Consider the following 16,378-nt stretch of genomic DNA (forward strand, 5'->3'; position numbering starts at 1 on the left):
TGTAGATCAGTTGATCAGTGTCCTTACAGCTCAAGCCACAGCCAATCACAGTAGAAAGCACGCCCCTAGGGACACACACAGCCCCTCCCTCCCAAATTAAGTTAACCCCTTCACTACCAGTGTATTTTTACAGTAACTGCATATTTATAGCACTGATTACTGTAGAAATGTCACTGGTAACCCCAAAAGTGTCAAAAATGTCAGTCAAGGGTCCGATCTGTCCGCCCCAATGTCGCAGTACCGCAAAAAAAAATCGCAGATCGCCGCCATTATGCGTTAAAAAAAAAAACAACAAAAATTACAAAAATCTTTCCCTTTGTTAGTAAACGCGATAACTTTTGCGCAAACCAATCAAAATACGCTTTTTGCGATTTTTTTTTTTTTTTTTTTTTTTTTTTTTTTTTACCAAACATAGGTAGCATAAAACAAATTGGCCGAAAATGTTAAAAAATTTTGATTTTTACATTTTTTTTGGGGGGAATTTCATATAAAAAAAGTGAAAAATATTGCTATTTTTGCAAAATTGACGCTCTTTTTTTGTTTATAGCGCGTGATCAAAAAATCGCACAGGTGCTCAAATACCACCAAAAGAAAGCTCTGTTTGTGGGAAAAAAAGGACGCCAAATTCGTTTAGGTACAGCGTCGCACGACCGCGCAATTGTCCGTTAAAGTCACGCAGTGCCGAATCGCAAAATACCCCCTGGTCGTTTAGCAGCCAAATCCTCCGGGGCTTAAGTGGTTAAGCAAGAAGTTGTTAAGGATGCTTCAGCACTTCAAAATTTGCACATAAGTCAAATGTTCTCATTTTTTTTATTGTGTATGGAGGACAGATGATCTTACACATATCTGTATTATCCCACAGATACAGGTCAGGTTTCCTCTGTCTTGGAGAAGCAGTACAGACCGTATGATGCAAGACATTCTTATTATAAATGAAGCGCAGAGCAGTTACAGAAATTCTTTTTTTTTTCTTCCAGGCCAGAATCTGGATACGCACTCGGTCCCACAGACCCTCTATGGAGTACTGGACCAGTCTGTGGAACTTAGATGTTTGGAAATTAATTCTTCCATCACTTTCATCTGGTCGTTTATTGCTCTGGGAACTAATCGCTCTGTCCCCATTGCTTGGGGAGATATGATCAGTGAGGACGCTGCACAGCTGGGAATCGTCAGCCTGATAGACAGCACCCTGGTCATAGACAAACTGACTCTGCAGGCTGAGGGGCAGTTCACCTGTGTGGTTAGGAAAGGAGGCTTGCTTGCAGTCTACATTGACCTCATAGTCCTAGGTAAGGAAACCTTTTTTTCTAATTTATAGTGATTCTGTATAATAAAAGACTTGTATATTTTTTTCGAAGGTAATGCTGGCCATACGCTAAACGAGAAATTGTTAGAACAACTTTTCCGAAAAACGAACACTCGTCTGTGAGAGCGGACGATCGTGCCATCAGGGAATGACTGATAAATTGTTCAATGGACATAAATGAACCCCATTTTTTGTTAGTTTTTTTCACATATACCTACTGTAAACAGTTTGGACGAGAAACACATTAGCCTTTCAATTTATCATTCATTCGGCAGAAAATTTCCAAACTTTTCCTTTGTTTTTTGGTTTAAAAATGTCACAACCGATTACCGATTAGTGTCCATTAACTGGCCAAAAAACAAACAAACTGTCCAAATGAATGAAATTATGCCAATTTTTTTCATATAGAGCAGGGATCTTCAAACTACGGCCCTCCAGCTGTTGGGGAACTACACATCCCATGAGGTATTATAAAACTCCATTCACAGACATGACTAGGCATGATGGGAATTGTAGTTCCTGAACAACTGGAGGGCCGTAGTTTGAAGACCCCTGAAATAGAGTATGGCCACCATAAGAACCGATGTCAGGTGTTTATGGCTATCTGTGTTCCCATTGGAGGATATCCTCTCTAATGCCTCGTACACACGCAACGATTATCGGCCAACCGATCGGCCGTCTTTTGTCCAGTGTTGTTGTGTTGGTTGAAATGTGCTCTAGACTGCACATGAATTTTCTCGGCCAACAAAAACCAACTTCAGAAGTGATGTCATGTGCTGGTTTACTTTCCGTGTGTTTTCTCTTCTCTGAGCATGCCCAGTTTTGCTCATCAGATTTTTGTCTGCCGAAATCTGTACTGACTGACGGAAAATCGGCCAACAAAAATTCTATAGCCTGCACACCAGATTTTTTTCGGCCGAAAAGTCGGAGTCGGTTGTCGAAAGCATTGTACTAACAAGCCGAAAATCGGACGTTGGCCGAAAATTCACGGCCAACTATCGATGCGTGTGTACGAGGCATTACTCTGTTCTGGTGACAGCCATGTAACAGGTCAGCAAAACAAAAAACAAGGGTATATCTCTTCTGCTGTCACACAGTAATAACCTGACAGGGGTTCTACCTTCCTCACTCTTTCCCCAACTTAAAAAAAAATGTTTTGGCTTGAGTTCCACTGATAAAATTGTCATAGCCACTGACATAAGTGGAGTAAACCGAAGAAGAGAAAAGAGCAGCACAATCCGAGTGCAGTATTAGACGTTAAAAAATGTATTGGCACATAATTGGCATCTCGCATAAAAAAAGATAAAAGCACACATCAAGCATAAAGATCACCGCTGTCATCCAACAAATCTGGTCCCCCTGAACACATGCACCATGGACGCCGTCCCCGGCTGTGCTCGTGGTTCCCAAAACTTCTTGGTCGGCATGGATGTGACAAACCTGCTTGGCACCATGATTAGGTGCTTTCTTATGCCAAGTAGTGCCTTCTGCCCTCCAAACACCATTCGGAGCAGACCGAGAGCTAATACCAGCGCTTTTTACCCCAATCATCTTTCTCGGTGGCTCGGGTCTTAACCTTCCTTCAAGGAGGGGTTGAGAAGAAATTGGCTTTGAGTACCATCAAGGGCCAGGTGTCAGCCTTGGCGGTCTTCTTTCAACAACCTTTGGCCACTCACTCCCTAGTGCGTACCTTTTTTATTCAGGGGGTTCAACATTTGAGTCCACCAGTGCGGTCTTCGCTACCACCTTGGGATCTCAACTTGGTGCTTTTTAGTCCTCTAGAAGCCTCCCTTTTTAGAATATTCGGGAGATTCCCCTGCTTACGCTGTCCCAGAAAGTGGCTTTTTTGGTGGCGATCACCTCTGCGGGCAGGGTGTCTGAATTAGTGGCGTTATCTTGTCGCACCCCTTACTTGGTGGTCTACAAAGATAAGGTGGTTCTTCGCCCCTTTCATTGTTTCTTCTAAAAGTTGTCTCCGATTTCCAGCTGAATGAGGACATTGTGTTGCCTTCTCTGAATCCCCGGCCAAAACATCCTAATGAAGTTGCGTTGCATGTCCTGTATGTGGTTCGGGCAATTCGGGTGTACCTGGCAGGTACAGAGTCTTTTAGGAAGTCAGACTCACTGTTTGTACTCACGGATGGGCCTCGAAAAGGACTGCCCCCTTCTTCTGCGACCATTTTAGATCGATCAGACAGACGGTGACTCAGGCTTTTTCGATCAGGAGTTAGGTTCCTCCTTTCCCTGGTAATGGCGCACTCTACTCGGCGCTCAGTGCTTCTTGGGCCTTCTGTCATCAAGCGTCAGTGACGAAGGTGTGCAAGGCGGCCACCTGGTTGTCAGTGCACACTTTTACAAAAATCTATAAAGTGGATGTGTTGGCATCTGCGGGTGCTTCTTTTTGCCGCAAGGTTTTGCAGGCTGCTGTTTAGAGGGTCTGTTCCCTCATTGGGGGAGGTTTTGTTTCAGGTGGGCTCCAGTTGTTTTTGTTGAACTCCTGTTACCTGGTTGGCTACTGTTTAGCCTTGGGAATTTTCTTGCTGTTCCCACTCCTCAGGTTGTTAACACTGCTTTGGGACGTCCCACTGGTCAAGATTATCAGAAGCTGTGTCCGTCAATGAACGGAAGAGAAAATGGAATTTTTTATTTTAAAATCCATTTCTCAGATGTTCATTGAAGGACACACCAGCCCCTCTATGGAGTTGTAATACTTCTGACACTGCTTTTGACGAAACGGAGTACCTATAGCAGAGAGGGGGAGTATACCTGCTAGGACTGCCTGTGGGCATATTTTAGTCTTTTTATTCTGCCTAGTGTCCTACTGCTGTAGGAGCAGTATAACTTACTGCTTAAGATTATCAGGAGCTGTGTCCATCAATGGACATCAGAGAAATAGGTTTTATGGTAAATCATTAATCCCATTTTCTCATCAGCAGTATATAGCAGTCTTGTGACTTCTCTCAGTGTCTGGTTAAAGCTTGTAGGAGGAGTTTTCATCCTCCCTTGGTTGTCCCTGTCTGGATAGTGCTGATTGGTTGGCCCTGTGCTGATCACATGCACTCCACCAAAAAAAAAAAAATTCTAGCAATACACACCAAACTGAGCACATGTAGCCCCAAGGCTATGTTCTCTCAGAAAATGGAATGGGGACATTGGGAGAAAGGGAGGTTAAGAGAAGACAGGTTCAAACAACTGGACTGTTTATTATAGAATTAAATTATTTGGTTTTTAATGGGTTTTCCTTTCTTGGTGTGCAATATGTTAAATATATCCATGTTGAATAAATCTAAGATGGCCATTTCTCCCAAATGCTTTTTTTAAGACTCCAAAAGCCTAATCTCGCATGTAAACTGTCTTTGCAGAACACCAATGGCTTCTCTAGCTGCTACCAGGAGCATGGGTGAGGTCAGGACCAGAAAAGGAAAGCAGATGCATCTATCTGCCATAGAGATGCTCTGATATTAAATCAACAGTATGGCCTTAAAACCAAAAAATTCATATTTAAATTAAAGTGGTGTTCTTAACAAATTTGCTAAGCAATGTTAAAATTGGGGTGGTGGTATGGGGGGGGGGGGGGTGCAGTTGGAGAGACTAGTCACATGATTGAAATGTTTTCTGGCTGCCCGAGGGGGAAAAAGTGGTTACTGCCTTCTATTGGAAGCTGAAAGGCTCCTAAATCCTAAATTCTTTTGTCCACCCCTGAGTTTGAATAAAATAGACTTTAGAAGTATTATTTATTTACAGTTTTTAATTTTGCACTTTGTTTGGTTTTCAGTGCCAGTTGTTACCCCTAGTTTCACGATCGATAACGAGAAACCAATCGAAGGAACAGAAGTTCACATGACTTGTACGGCTGAGGTTGGAACAAGGCCTGTTACATACATCTGGCAGAAATACACGGTTTTTGAGGGAACATCTAAAGTTCAGGAAGGCACAGACAACATGCTTGTCCTATCACCAGTTACCAGAGCGCACACGGGCTGGTACACCTGCACTGTGAGGAACGTGGTCAGTGAAAAGACCAGTGGAAGACTGTCCCTGGATGTTGTCTGTAAGTAAAGTTTTTATTTGCATACATTATAAAAGCATGTTGTTTTGCATTGAGCCAGTTGACAGAGAAAGCCTCATACACATATGTATTGCCTCCACCAACATGCTAGCCATGAGCAGAAGCATGACCTTATATCTATCTACAGATGAAGGTCTCTGGATCAGGGGAATAGAAGCAAAGAACATCATTTAACTTGCTTTGCCTCTGTCCAGAGATCTTTTATTCTTGGACTTTTTTAAAACCTAACTCCAGCTTGCTATTAATTTAAATAGTCCAACTGGCCAAAGCGATTTCCTTCACTAAGAAATGCGGTTTCTGTTACTGTTGCATAAACTGTATGTAGCATCATCCACATACGATATACAGCACATATACAGCACTGTGTTTTGGCAGCAGTTTAGGGACTTCCTGTCCCGTTCCTTGGACAAAATTGAGTCCTGCTGAGAACTGCTCAGCAGTTCAAAACGCATCTTGTATTTTTATGAATAAATACAAGGCTTCCTCTAATTTGGCTGTCATGCCTACCCCAATGCAGGTGGTAGGCACTATAGCTGGCTTCTGTGTTCTTCAACCCCCTTTTCCATTAAGGCAAGCAGGCCTACCGGTACTAGGTGGCCCCCAGGTCTTATACACATTGTTATTATGCCTTGTTACTACGTCAGAGCAAACCTGAGCACAGTAAACCGGTACTTGAAAAAAGCACAGCAAACAGGTACTTGCGGTTGGCAGACAGGCAGAGTGGTTCAATGATAGTCCAGGTACAAGGCAGGCAATGCTCAGAATAGTTCAGATAATAGTCCAAGTTCCAATCCGAGGTCATAAACAGGGGAATCCAAATAGCAGAAGCAGGGCAGATAAACAGGGAGCTTAAAGCACTTGAAGCAAATGCTCTCGGGAAGCATGAGACTGCCGGTTTGGCTGGCCTAAATCAGGTTTGGTCTCCACCAAAGGCTGGCTATATCAATCACCTTGCAGGTGGACAGACAAGGGAGAATCCCAGCCAAAACTAGGATGCTGGAATGAGACCAGCAGCTATCAAGAAGCAGGTGTGCTACAAGCTCCTGACATTGGCTAGGGTGGTGATCATGACATCATCCGTCTACCTCTCCACCACAGCCAATCGGAGGAAGCCTTGTATGTATTCATAAAAATACAAGGCTTGCTGTGAATGGAATAGCAGCGCTCAGCCTGACTTAGTTTTGTTCGGGGAACAGGACAGTATGTCCCTGTACTGCTACCAGAACACAGTGCCATATACTGTAGGTAGGTAGCTGATGCTACACTCCGTTTATAAAGCGCTGACAGCAGCTGCATTTCTTAATGAAGGAAATAGTTCCTGGCCCAAACAAACTATTTAAAGTGATAGCAAAGCTGCAGTTGGGCTTTAAAACGAATTATAGTTTAAACAAAAAAAAGAATACGACACATACAATGCAGTCTGTCACTAGCACTAACACCGTATCTTTTTTTTTTTTTTCTTTTTCATAGGAGTCCCTCATATCATAATTTTTTTTTACCTGTAGATCCTGACAGTAGATCAATTGTTTTCTGCTTCCTCTAACAGGGTGAAACCACTGTTCGTTTTGCAGTAATGACATAGAGCAGTGGACTTGCAGATAAGAGTTCTAAACCTCCACTCCTATTACTTAGTCCCTTACATTGCCCCCTTGGCCATTCTACATTTGATCAAGGAGTTTTTTATGGACCTAATGCCACTCTATTTGGTTACTTCCACAGAAATGCCTTCTAAAGCTCAACCCAATCCTAGCCCTCTCCCCATTGGTCTGGGGCTCCATTGAATATTCAGGGAAACTACTGTCCCCTCATCTACCCCTACTAGGAATACTTTTACTCATTACTGTATTTCATAATGGATGGATTTGCAGTTATATGGGGATATCAAGCAATGCACACATCCCTAGTAACTGAATAGTATGGACACAAGACCCTCTAATGGGATTTTCTAGGGCATACATTTCAATGTGGTTTTAAAAGTTTAATAATATACTTTTTTGACATGTAAACATAAAAAAGGAGACTTTAGTATACCATAAAATACAAATGCGGTTTCCAGGTAAAAATGTAAATGTATTATTTTTTGTAGTGGGAGCCTGTAAAGCATTGCACCCAACAGTGCTGTGGTAGTTAATTTAGAGCTACAAGCCGACAACCGCTAAGCATGTCCGGGCTTGTAGTTCATTCACACACAGAGTGGAGCCCTGCACGGCCGCACTGATTTCAAAAAGTGACAGCTAGTATGGGGAACTTCACCCCAAGAGGGAGGGCAGTAAGCAGCATCTGCAGCATTGGGAACCCTAAAATCAGGTGGAGCATGTAACATGTTCCCAAAGGTGAACTTATCCTTTTAAAAATTGCATGCGGCCCCTCACCTTCCGCTTCTCTCCTTCCCCCCCCCCCCCATGTGAATAGGTATGAGGCACATACTACCCCTACCCATTCATCTAAAAAGTGAGTAAAGAAACAACACAAGTTTTTGGCAAGTCCTTAACCGCTTCCCGACCACCCGCCGCCTTTTTACTGCGGCAGGGTGGCTCTCCTGCGCAAACCGACATAGACCTACATCGGTCGCGCACGGGAAGCTAGGGGGCGAGCCTGCGCTCCCGCCCCCACTCGCCAGCAGAGAAAGACCAATTGCCGCCTGACACTTGTGATCGTTCCCCGCTGAGATAGGATGGTCGGCTGTTGTAAACACATCTGACCGTTCTTCTCCCTGGAATGATCATAGAGTCCATGTGATCCTTCTATATAGGATCACATGTCTCTATGGTCATTTCAGAAGCCACATCACTCCTCTAGGCTCACATTTAACCCCTTGATCACCCACAGGGTTAACCCCTTCCCTGCCAATGGCATTATTACAGTAACAGTGCATATTTTTAGCACTGATTACTGTAGTAATGTCACTGGTACCCCCAAAAGTGTCAAAAATGTCAGTTAGGGGTCCGATCTGTCTGCCGCAATGTCGCAGTCCCGCAAAAAAATCGCAGATTGCCGCCATTACTAGTAAAATAAAAATGCCATAAATCTTTGCCGTAGTTGGTAGATGCGATAACTTTTGCGCAAACCAATCAAAATACGCTTATTGGGATTTTTTTTTTTATACCAAAAATATGTAGTAGAAAACAAATTGGCCTAAAATATTAAAAAATTTTGATTGATTTTTTTTTTTGGGGGGAATGTCATATAGCAGAAGGTGAAAAATATTGGGTTTTTTTTTTTCAAAATTGTCTCTCTTTCTTTGTTCAAAGCGCAAAAAATAAAAATCGCAGAGGTGACCAAATACCACCAAAAGAAAGCTCTATTTGTGGGGAAATAAAGGACATCAATTTTATTTGGGTACAGCGTCGCACGGCCGCGCAATTGTCCGTTAAATTAACGCAGTGCCGAATCGCAAAATAGGACCTGGTCATTAAGGGGTAAAATCCTCAAAGCTTTCCGGCCCGTTCCTTAACCAGCTCAATGCAACAAACTACTGCATTACCGAAACGTTACCGCATATGTTTTTACCGCAGAATTCTTAGTGAATTGAACATTGGCACAATTGTTTCCACATGCGTTATTTTACTGCATTTTGTTTGGGTGTTATTTAATCTTAGTGAATTGACCCCATAAAGAGAAAAGAGAAGGGGGCAAATCTTGCACAATGAAATAGAATTTTATTTTCAGTAAGCTTAAAAACATAGTATAGTAATAAATCGAGCAGTGGCTGTTTGGGGATGTGGTAACACCATTATAAAGCCCTGTAGTTCATGGCCAGTGGTGAGGCTCAGAGATGGAAATATCAGCTGGCATTAGCATCTGGACTGCCTATAATGAGCGCCTAATTTAGAACTTTGAACGTTTTAAGCTTATTACAATTAAAATCCTCTTTTAAAGCATGAGTTTTGCTCCCTTCTCTTCAAAGTCAAATCTACTTTATTGTCAATTCTTCCACATGTACAATACATACATACAGAGAATCTTAATTACGTTACTCTTAGACCCCCAGTGCATACAGATAACACTAATAATATAGCCTAAAAATCTAAAAACACTAAAATAAATAAAAATGATGTTAAATAAAAACAGCGCAAGGCACATGACAGATAAAGTGCAGACCAATGACTTCAGTTCCATGGTGAATGAGGTAGTGAGCAGACCAATGCTGCCAAAGTGACTGGTGCAAGTCATCAAATGCTAGTGGAAGGAAGGGGTGGAAGAACCTAGGGATATAGGATCTAGGGAAGGGGAGGTGCATAGTTCAATGGTGCCTATGGCAGAAAAGGGAAAAGGGGGCAAGTTCGAAGCGAGTTCAGCTTCCTGACAGCCTGATGGATAAAGCTGTCCTTCAGTCTGCTGGTCCTGGCCTGGAGACTCCGCAGTCTCCTCCCTGATGGCGGCAGCAGACTGAAGAAGCTGTGTAACGGGTGGGTAGGATCACCTGCAATGCATAGAGCTTTGTGAGTGAGACGGGTTCCATAAATATCCTGATGGGAGGGGAGAGAGACACCAATGATCTTCTCAGCTGCTCTCACTATGCGTTGCAGAGTCTTCCGGCAAGACGCGTTGCAGGTGCCATACCACACAGTGATGCAGCTGGTCAGAATGCTCTCGATGGGTGCCTCTGTAGAAGGTGTACATGATTGGGGATGGGGCTCTGGCTCTCCTCAGTTTGCGGAGAAAGTAGAGACGCTGCTGTGATTTCTTGGCTAGTGCTTCAGTGTTATCAATCCAGGAGAGGTCCTCTGATGTGCACACCCAGAAACTTGGTGCTACTCACTCTCTCCACAGTTGCACCGTTGATGGTCAGAGAAACATGCTGAGTGTGCGCTCTCCTGAAATCAACAACAATCTCTTTCGTCTTCTCCACGTTCAGAGAGAGATTGTTGTCACTGCACCACGCGGCCAAGCGGCTCACTTCACTCCTGTAGTTTCTCATCTCTGTTACTAATGAGACCCACCACAGTCGTGTCATCCGCAAACTTAATGAAGAGGTTGGAGTTGTGTAACAGTGTGCAATCGTGGGTCAGCAGAGTGAAAAGGAGGGGACTCAACACACATCCATTCTCTCGTATTACCTACAAAACACCACAACCTCAATTATTTACTAATAGACAATTCATCCCCTCTTCTCATCACTGCATTTGAACAGTATTGCTGTAATGACCCATGATCTCTGGGCCTTATCTCCTTAATTAGTGCCTCTATTATGTCCCCTACAATACACACCCAAGCAGCCTACTAAGCAGAATAGGAAGCTAAACTGGGGCCAGCTCTACAGAACTGGCAAGTGACCTGGGCAGCGATCATTAAAATTTCTAAAAATGTTTTAAGATTAGAAAACTCTTACAAGGTGCCCGGCTTGGCTAAATACATTCCCACTTATCCAATTACATATTTTAGGGTGGTTTTGAACCGGACTTAATGGTATCTGAGTCCGGTTCAAAACCGGACTCAACCGGACATCTGGTGGACCTGCCCTCCAGGTAATAGATTATGGATCAGGGTATACAACCTCATCGGCTCTCTCCTCAATACCAGTCTATGCAAAAATACATGGGAAACACTTCTCAATAAACCTGTTTTGAGATATTTTCCGAGTGAAGAGAACCCTAATTACAAATATTTTTATGGCCACCAGGTGACCATCGCTAGAGTTAGGAAGACTCCCTCCTTGAACTTCGCCGAAGTCAAAAATCGAATAAATGGCATAAAGATAAATAAGAAACTAACAACCATCTCAACGGATACATACAGAAAAAAATGTCCAAGTATTTCAGCCCTGGATAATGTACTCACGGCCTACTACTTCCAACAATGTCTTCTTAACTACCGTATTTAAACATCAGATGACTTTTGCGCTCTCATATTCTATGACACTTTTTTTTTTTTTCTTTCTTATAGCTCCCTTCACACCAAACCATCACTATGTAGCCCTTCAAGACCTATATGATTTCCCTATTGTTAACCTCCATACCACGCACCTCCATGCATCCCCTTAACCCCCAAAGTTTGAGTTCTTCCGCTTTTTTATGGTTTACAGAATATATCTTTGCATGATGTTCTCATAGATTTTCTCTCAAATTATCTCCTGTGTGGTTCTCAATGTATGCTTTGTAAACTTAAAATTAATAAAATCTTTACAAAAGAAATCACACAGCAGTGTTTGATTAACTTTTACCTAAGAGACAAAGAAACTAACACCTGTCCAAAGTTTGCTGGACAGCTTGGCCTGTTACAGAAATGGTAAATGAATGGATCTACTGGCAGTATTAACAGGTATTAAAACTATGTTATGGGGGAAAAAGAAAATGTGCTGTGTTAATGTTAGTGACAGACTGCTTAATGGATGTAATTCTTAATCGTATTATACAGGATGCACAATCTTCAGTTTTTAACCATGGGTTACGTACAGCTACCTTCAGATGATTGGACACTGGCAGAAAGGAAAGCTGCAAGGACGTACCCAAATTGATCCCACCCACTCCCAGCATGACTCATTTTTGCTAGTGTCCTTGGCATTGGTTTCTCTCTACCTTTTTTATTTGAGATATTTTGCTCACAAAGTTCTTCTGCCAGGATTCCTGGCTGCACCATAGCCATGGCAGCTCCTTTCTAAAACTTTCCAATCGGTCGACTCTTAAGCTGAACCATGGTTAAAAGTACCTGAACCCTGCCTGAAGAACATGCAGGACCCTGCCTGAAGAACATACAGGACCATCCTGTAAAGTCCCTTTCACACAAGGCATTTGACCTCCATTGCTGTACAGTGTCTTTAAGTGACCTGGGTGATTTTATCTCACTGGTGTTCTGTTCTCACAGTGACTTATGGTGCACTTGTCACAGAAGGGCTTTGCCCCAATTTGCTTCCATAGTGCTTACATCGAGTACAAAGTCCCAAAGAGCAAAAACAGGCTGGTTGTTGGTCCTTCATACATGGTATTTTCTGCCTTTTGTGGAGCTTGTAGAATGTCTACTGCCTTTACGTTTTTTTCACAGTGACCCTGTTTCCTACATCCTAAGTTTTATAAATGCGATCCTTCCTTGGGCCTGTCAATTGCACCTGAGGTCTTCCACAGGCACTAACCCATGTTCTTGCTCTGTTTTGACAGTGGGGTATTGGACGTACTTCATTTGATGGCATGGTTAACTCAGACTTGGTTATCCAACTTACGTCGGACTGTGAAGACCCTTCAGAGTTCCAGGAGGAAGCTTAGATCTTCCATCTAATCTGATTCTAGTATTGTGTCTGTGTTTGTTTTTTTTCTCTTCCCCTGTGTTATGCATGCAGTCTTGGGTCTAATGGGGTCCTCCTTGAGGCAGTCCTATATCCTCATTTTAATTCCAGACTGTTGCTGTTCACTATTTTGGCAGTGTGGGACTTGAGGGTTCCATCTCTAAATCGCCCCTATCTCCTGTTTGGCATGACCAGGCTTTTCCTAGAGTTTGGTGATGTATGTGGACAGAATACCTTATGCTCAGTGCCCTACAAACCTCAGCCCATAATGCTGAGGAGAAGCCCTAGGTGCTTTCTTGGTACAATGGACTCGGGGCAGTTTGGTTATCCCTTTAACACTGGACCTCTCATACGCACCCAATGTGAATTCTGTCTGCTTATGCCATGGTGGTGACTTAAATCGACCATTAGGGAGTAGTCTGATGTTTTGCAAATAACAGGGAAGAGGAACTGCTTGGAGGACTTTGGAGGCTGGTCTTCCTCTTTAGGTTTTTGGAAACTCTAGCACAGGTGCGGACATTCTGAATGTGGCCTTCCTAGCTTCCAGGCTCAGCCATGAACGACCTGGTTTTTCTCCAGTTCCAGGGATTCCTAGTCGGTGCAGTAGGGTTCACTGATAAATTCGTAGGTTCAGTTTATCCCAACCTACGCTCAGGGAATGATTTGTCATGAAGTCTGCCTTCACTCTTGAATGGTTTTCCTCTTGGTGTGGAACCAGGATTCCTTTGGACTGCCCCTGGAATTTATTATTTATTTATTTTTCTATAATTCTTTTTTGTTTTGTTTTCTTAAAAATGTAATCAAAGCTTTAACCACTATATCATAATCAATAGAAGTAAACGCCAGGAGGAAAGAGAAAAAAAAAAAATCCTTTGTATATCCCCCCAACATAAACCTAAACCCTCCCATGCTCCTCCCACCAGGAATAGGACACTAGGAAGGAAAAAGCTTTACCACGCCTATGTGGGCTGTCCCTGCAGGCATAACCCCACACACCCTGCTTCAGCATCTAGTTTGTTTCTGCCTAGTTTAAGAATAGGACCTAGTTCCCTGCTGGGACTTCGGTCTTAGCTATTAATAGGGAAATTCATTATTTTGTGATTTTTATTTTCACTAGTTAGAGTTCCTGAAGAACTACAAGCAATAGCCGGCTGTGATTTCAGACTGGATATTCTAGATCCTTATGGTCTCCCAGCCTGGCCAACGAGCGTGAGCAGGTTATAGTCCAACCTCACCACGACAGAGCCCCGATGGATGGGGATGAGCCTGCGAGTGGACAAGCCCTGCTGGAAAAAAACGACCTGGAACACCCTGAGTTGCAGCATGCCCCCTGGCTGGCAGCACCCCCCCCCCCGGGTGGGAGGTGGACTGTTCGGAGTGGTGCCCACCTGATACCGTAGTATGGCGAGTAATACTGTCCCCCCGGACAAGCTGCAGAAGTTACGGCGGGGCGATCCGGTGGTTGTTGGCAAACAATCTGTCCTCTCTGCGAACTTGCATGTGGGCCTTGGGTCTGATGGTATCAACCTTCGAGGCGGTTCCGTTTGCTCAGTTTCATACCAGACCTTTGCAAAGAGAGATTCTTGTCAAAAGGAACAAGGATCCAAAGTCCTTGGACACTTTCATTTGGTTGAGCCACAACACAAGATCTGCTCTGTTATGGTGGTTTCATTCTCCAGCACTATGGCAGGGCAAGCCCTTCCTCCCGTTATATTGGACGGTGGTAACCACGGACGCCAGCCTGTCGTTCTGGGGCGGGGTACAGGGGAAGCTCTGTGCCCAGGGAACCTGGACAGTAGAAGATTCCAAACTGCTGATAAATGTTTTGGAGCTCAGAGCAATAAAGCTTTGTCTGAACCACTGGACGACTCATCTGCAAGATTGTCCAGTTTGGATTTAATCGGACAATGCCACAGCTGTGGCTTACATCAATCACCAGGGGGGCACCAAGAGTGTCTTGGCGGCCAGGGAGTTGTCCGAGTTTGTTCCAGCCCTCTCTGCTGTACACATCCCAGGTGTGGAAAACTGGCAAGCAGATTACCTGAGTTGTCAGGTGTTGGATCAAGGGGAGTGGTCCCTACACCCGGAGGTGTTTCATCTTCTGTGTGTCCGGTGGGGGACACCCGAGGTCGATGTGTTTGCTTCTCATCTCAGCAAGAAGGTGCAGAGGTTCGTAGCCAGGTCTCAAGATCCTCTGGCTGACGCCACAGACTTGCTGGTGGCTCTTTAGGGTCGGTATCGGCTGATTTATGCTTTTCCTCCGCTGAAACTCCTGCCGAGGATTCTTTGCAGGGTAGAGGATGAAGGGATAATTCTGGTGGCTCCAGACTGGCCTCGCTTGTTTTCGGTTGCTAGGGTTTTGGCTTTTCTGCAGAAAGGGGTTGAACAGCGGTTGACTTTGGGCACTATCAAAGGCCAAGTGTCGGCTTTGGCTATATATTTTCAACACCCGTTCGCTACGCATGCCTTGATTTGTACCTTTAATTCAGGGAGTGCGCCATATGGCTCCTCAGAGACGGTCTCCGCTACCTCCATGGGATCTAAATCTGGTATTCTCTGTTCTTCAAAAGCCTCTGTTTTGAGAACATTCGGGAGATTCCTCTGCTTTCATTGTCTCAGAAGGTTGCCTTTTTGGTGGCCATCACTTCTGCCTGCAGAGTATCTGAATTGGCGATGTTGTCTTGCCGCTCGCCTTATTTGGTGGTCCACAGAGATAGTGGTACTCTGACCAAATCAGTCTTCTTCCTAAGGTAGTTTTTGATTTTAATTTGAATGAAGACATTGTGTTGCCTTCACTCTGTCCCAAGCATCCCAAGGAAATTGCCTTGCATTCTTTGGATGTGGTTCGGGCGATCAGGGCTTATCTGGGGGCCACTGAGTCTTTTAGAAAATCGGATTCTCTTTTTGTCCTTACTGAGGGACCTCGTAAAGGATTGGCTGCGTCTGCTGCAACCATTTCCAGATGGATCAGGCAGACAGTTGTTCAGGCTTATTCGCTGAAGGGTCAGGTTTTTCCTTTCCCAGTGAAGGCGCATTCTACTAGAGCGCTGAGTGCCTCTTGGGCTTTTTGCCATCAGCAGTCAGTGATGCAAGTTTGCAAGGCGGCGACTTGGTCGTCTGTGCATTTGTTCACAAAATTCTACCATTGTATGTGTTGGCATCTTCGGATGCCTCCTTTTGACCACAAGGTTTTGCAGGCTGCTATTTAAAGAGGATCTTTTTTTGTTCTCTTTTAGGGTGTATGTTTTTTCTAGGTGAGCTCCAGTTGTTCCTGGTTGAGCTCCATATTACCTGGTTGGCTAAGTTTTAGCCTTTGGGGAGTTACGTTCTTCTTTGCGTTGTCTTCCCACCCCTCATGAAAATACTGCTTTGGGACATCCCAATGGTCTAAAGAAGATATGGAGCTGTGTCTGTCGATGAACTTCAGAGATGAGGATTTTACGGCAAGTACAAAAATCCAGTTTATTGCCTTAATCACCACCTCCTGTGTGATTGGGCATTCTAGTTGATCTATCTCCTCTTTAGTCGGGAAGTCCAGGCTGTCAAGCTACTGCTGTATTTTAAAGTTTTTCTTTTTGTCTTCCCATAAGATCTTTTGACTGGCTCACGTTGTATAACTTGCTATAATAATATGTATGAAAAACCTTGCCCATCTCCGGGGATGAATGCACCATTTCACCTTTCTCATCCCTTATTTTTAGAACAAATTTTTATTTTCCCCCCGAGCTTTTGCTAGCCACTTCCCAGGTTTGTTGCTCCATTGATATTTCTCCTTCATAACCAT

The 16,378-nt window shown here is 43.9% G+C and overlaps 1 protein-coding gene across 1 annotated transcript in view; it reads left to right on the plus strand.

Annotated features, from left to right (window-relative positions):
• Window positions 1-16,378, plus strand: part of VSIG10L2 (V-set and immunoglobulin domain containing 10 like 2) — a gene marked incomplete at its 5' end in the record, with an annotated part of 154,967 nt that overhangs the window by 11,716 nt on the left and 126,873 nt on the right. The window contains 2 exons of the mRNA XM_082274619.1: window positions 978-1,289; window positions 5,082-5,357. Coding sequence (XP_082130745.1) covers window positions 978-1,289; window positions 5,082-5,357 — 588 coding nt within the window. The remainder of the gene's footprint in view (window positions 1-977; window positions 1,290-5,081; window positions 5,358-16,378) is intronic.

The sequence above is a fragment of the Pelophylax lessonae genome (assembly GCF_965119305.1).
Source record: "Pelophylax lessonae genome assembly, chromosome: 12".
In the NCBI taxonomy this organism is placed as follows: domain Eukaryota; kingdom Metazoa; phylum Chordata; class Amphibia; order Anura; family Ranidae; genus Pelophylax; species Pelophylax lessonae.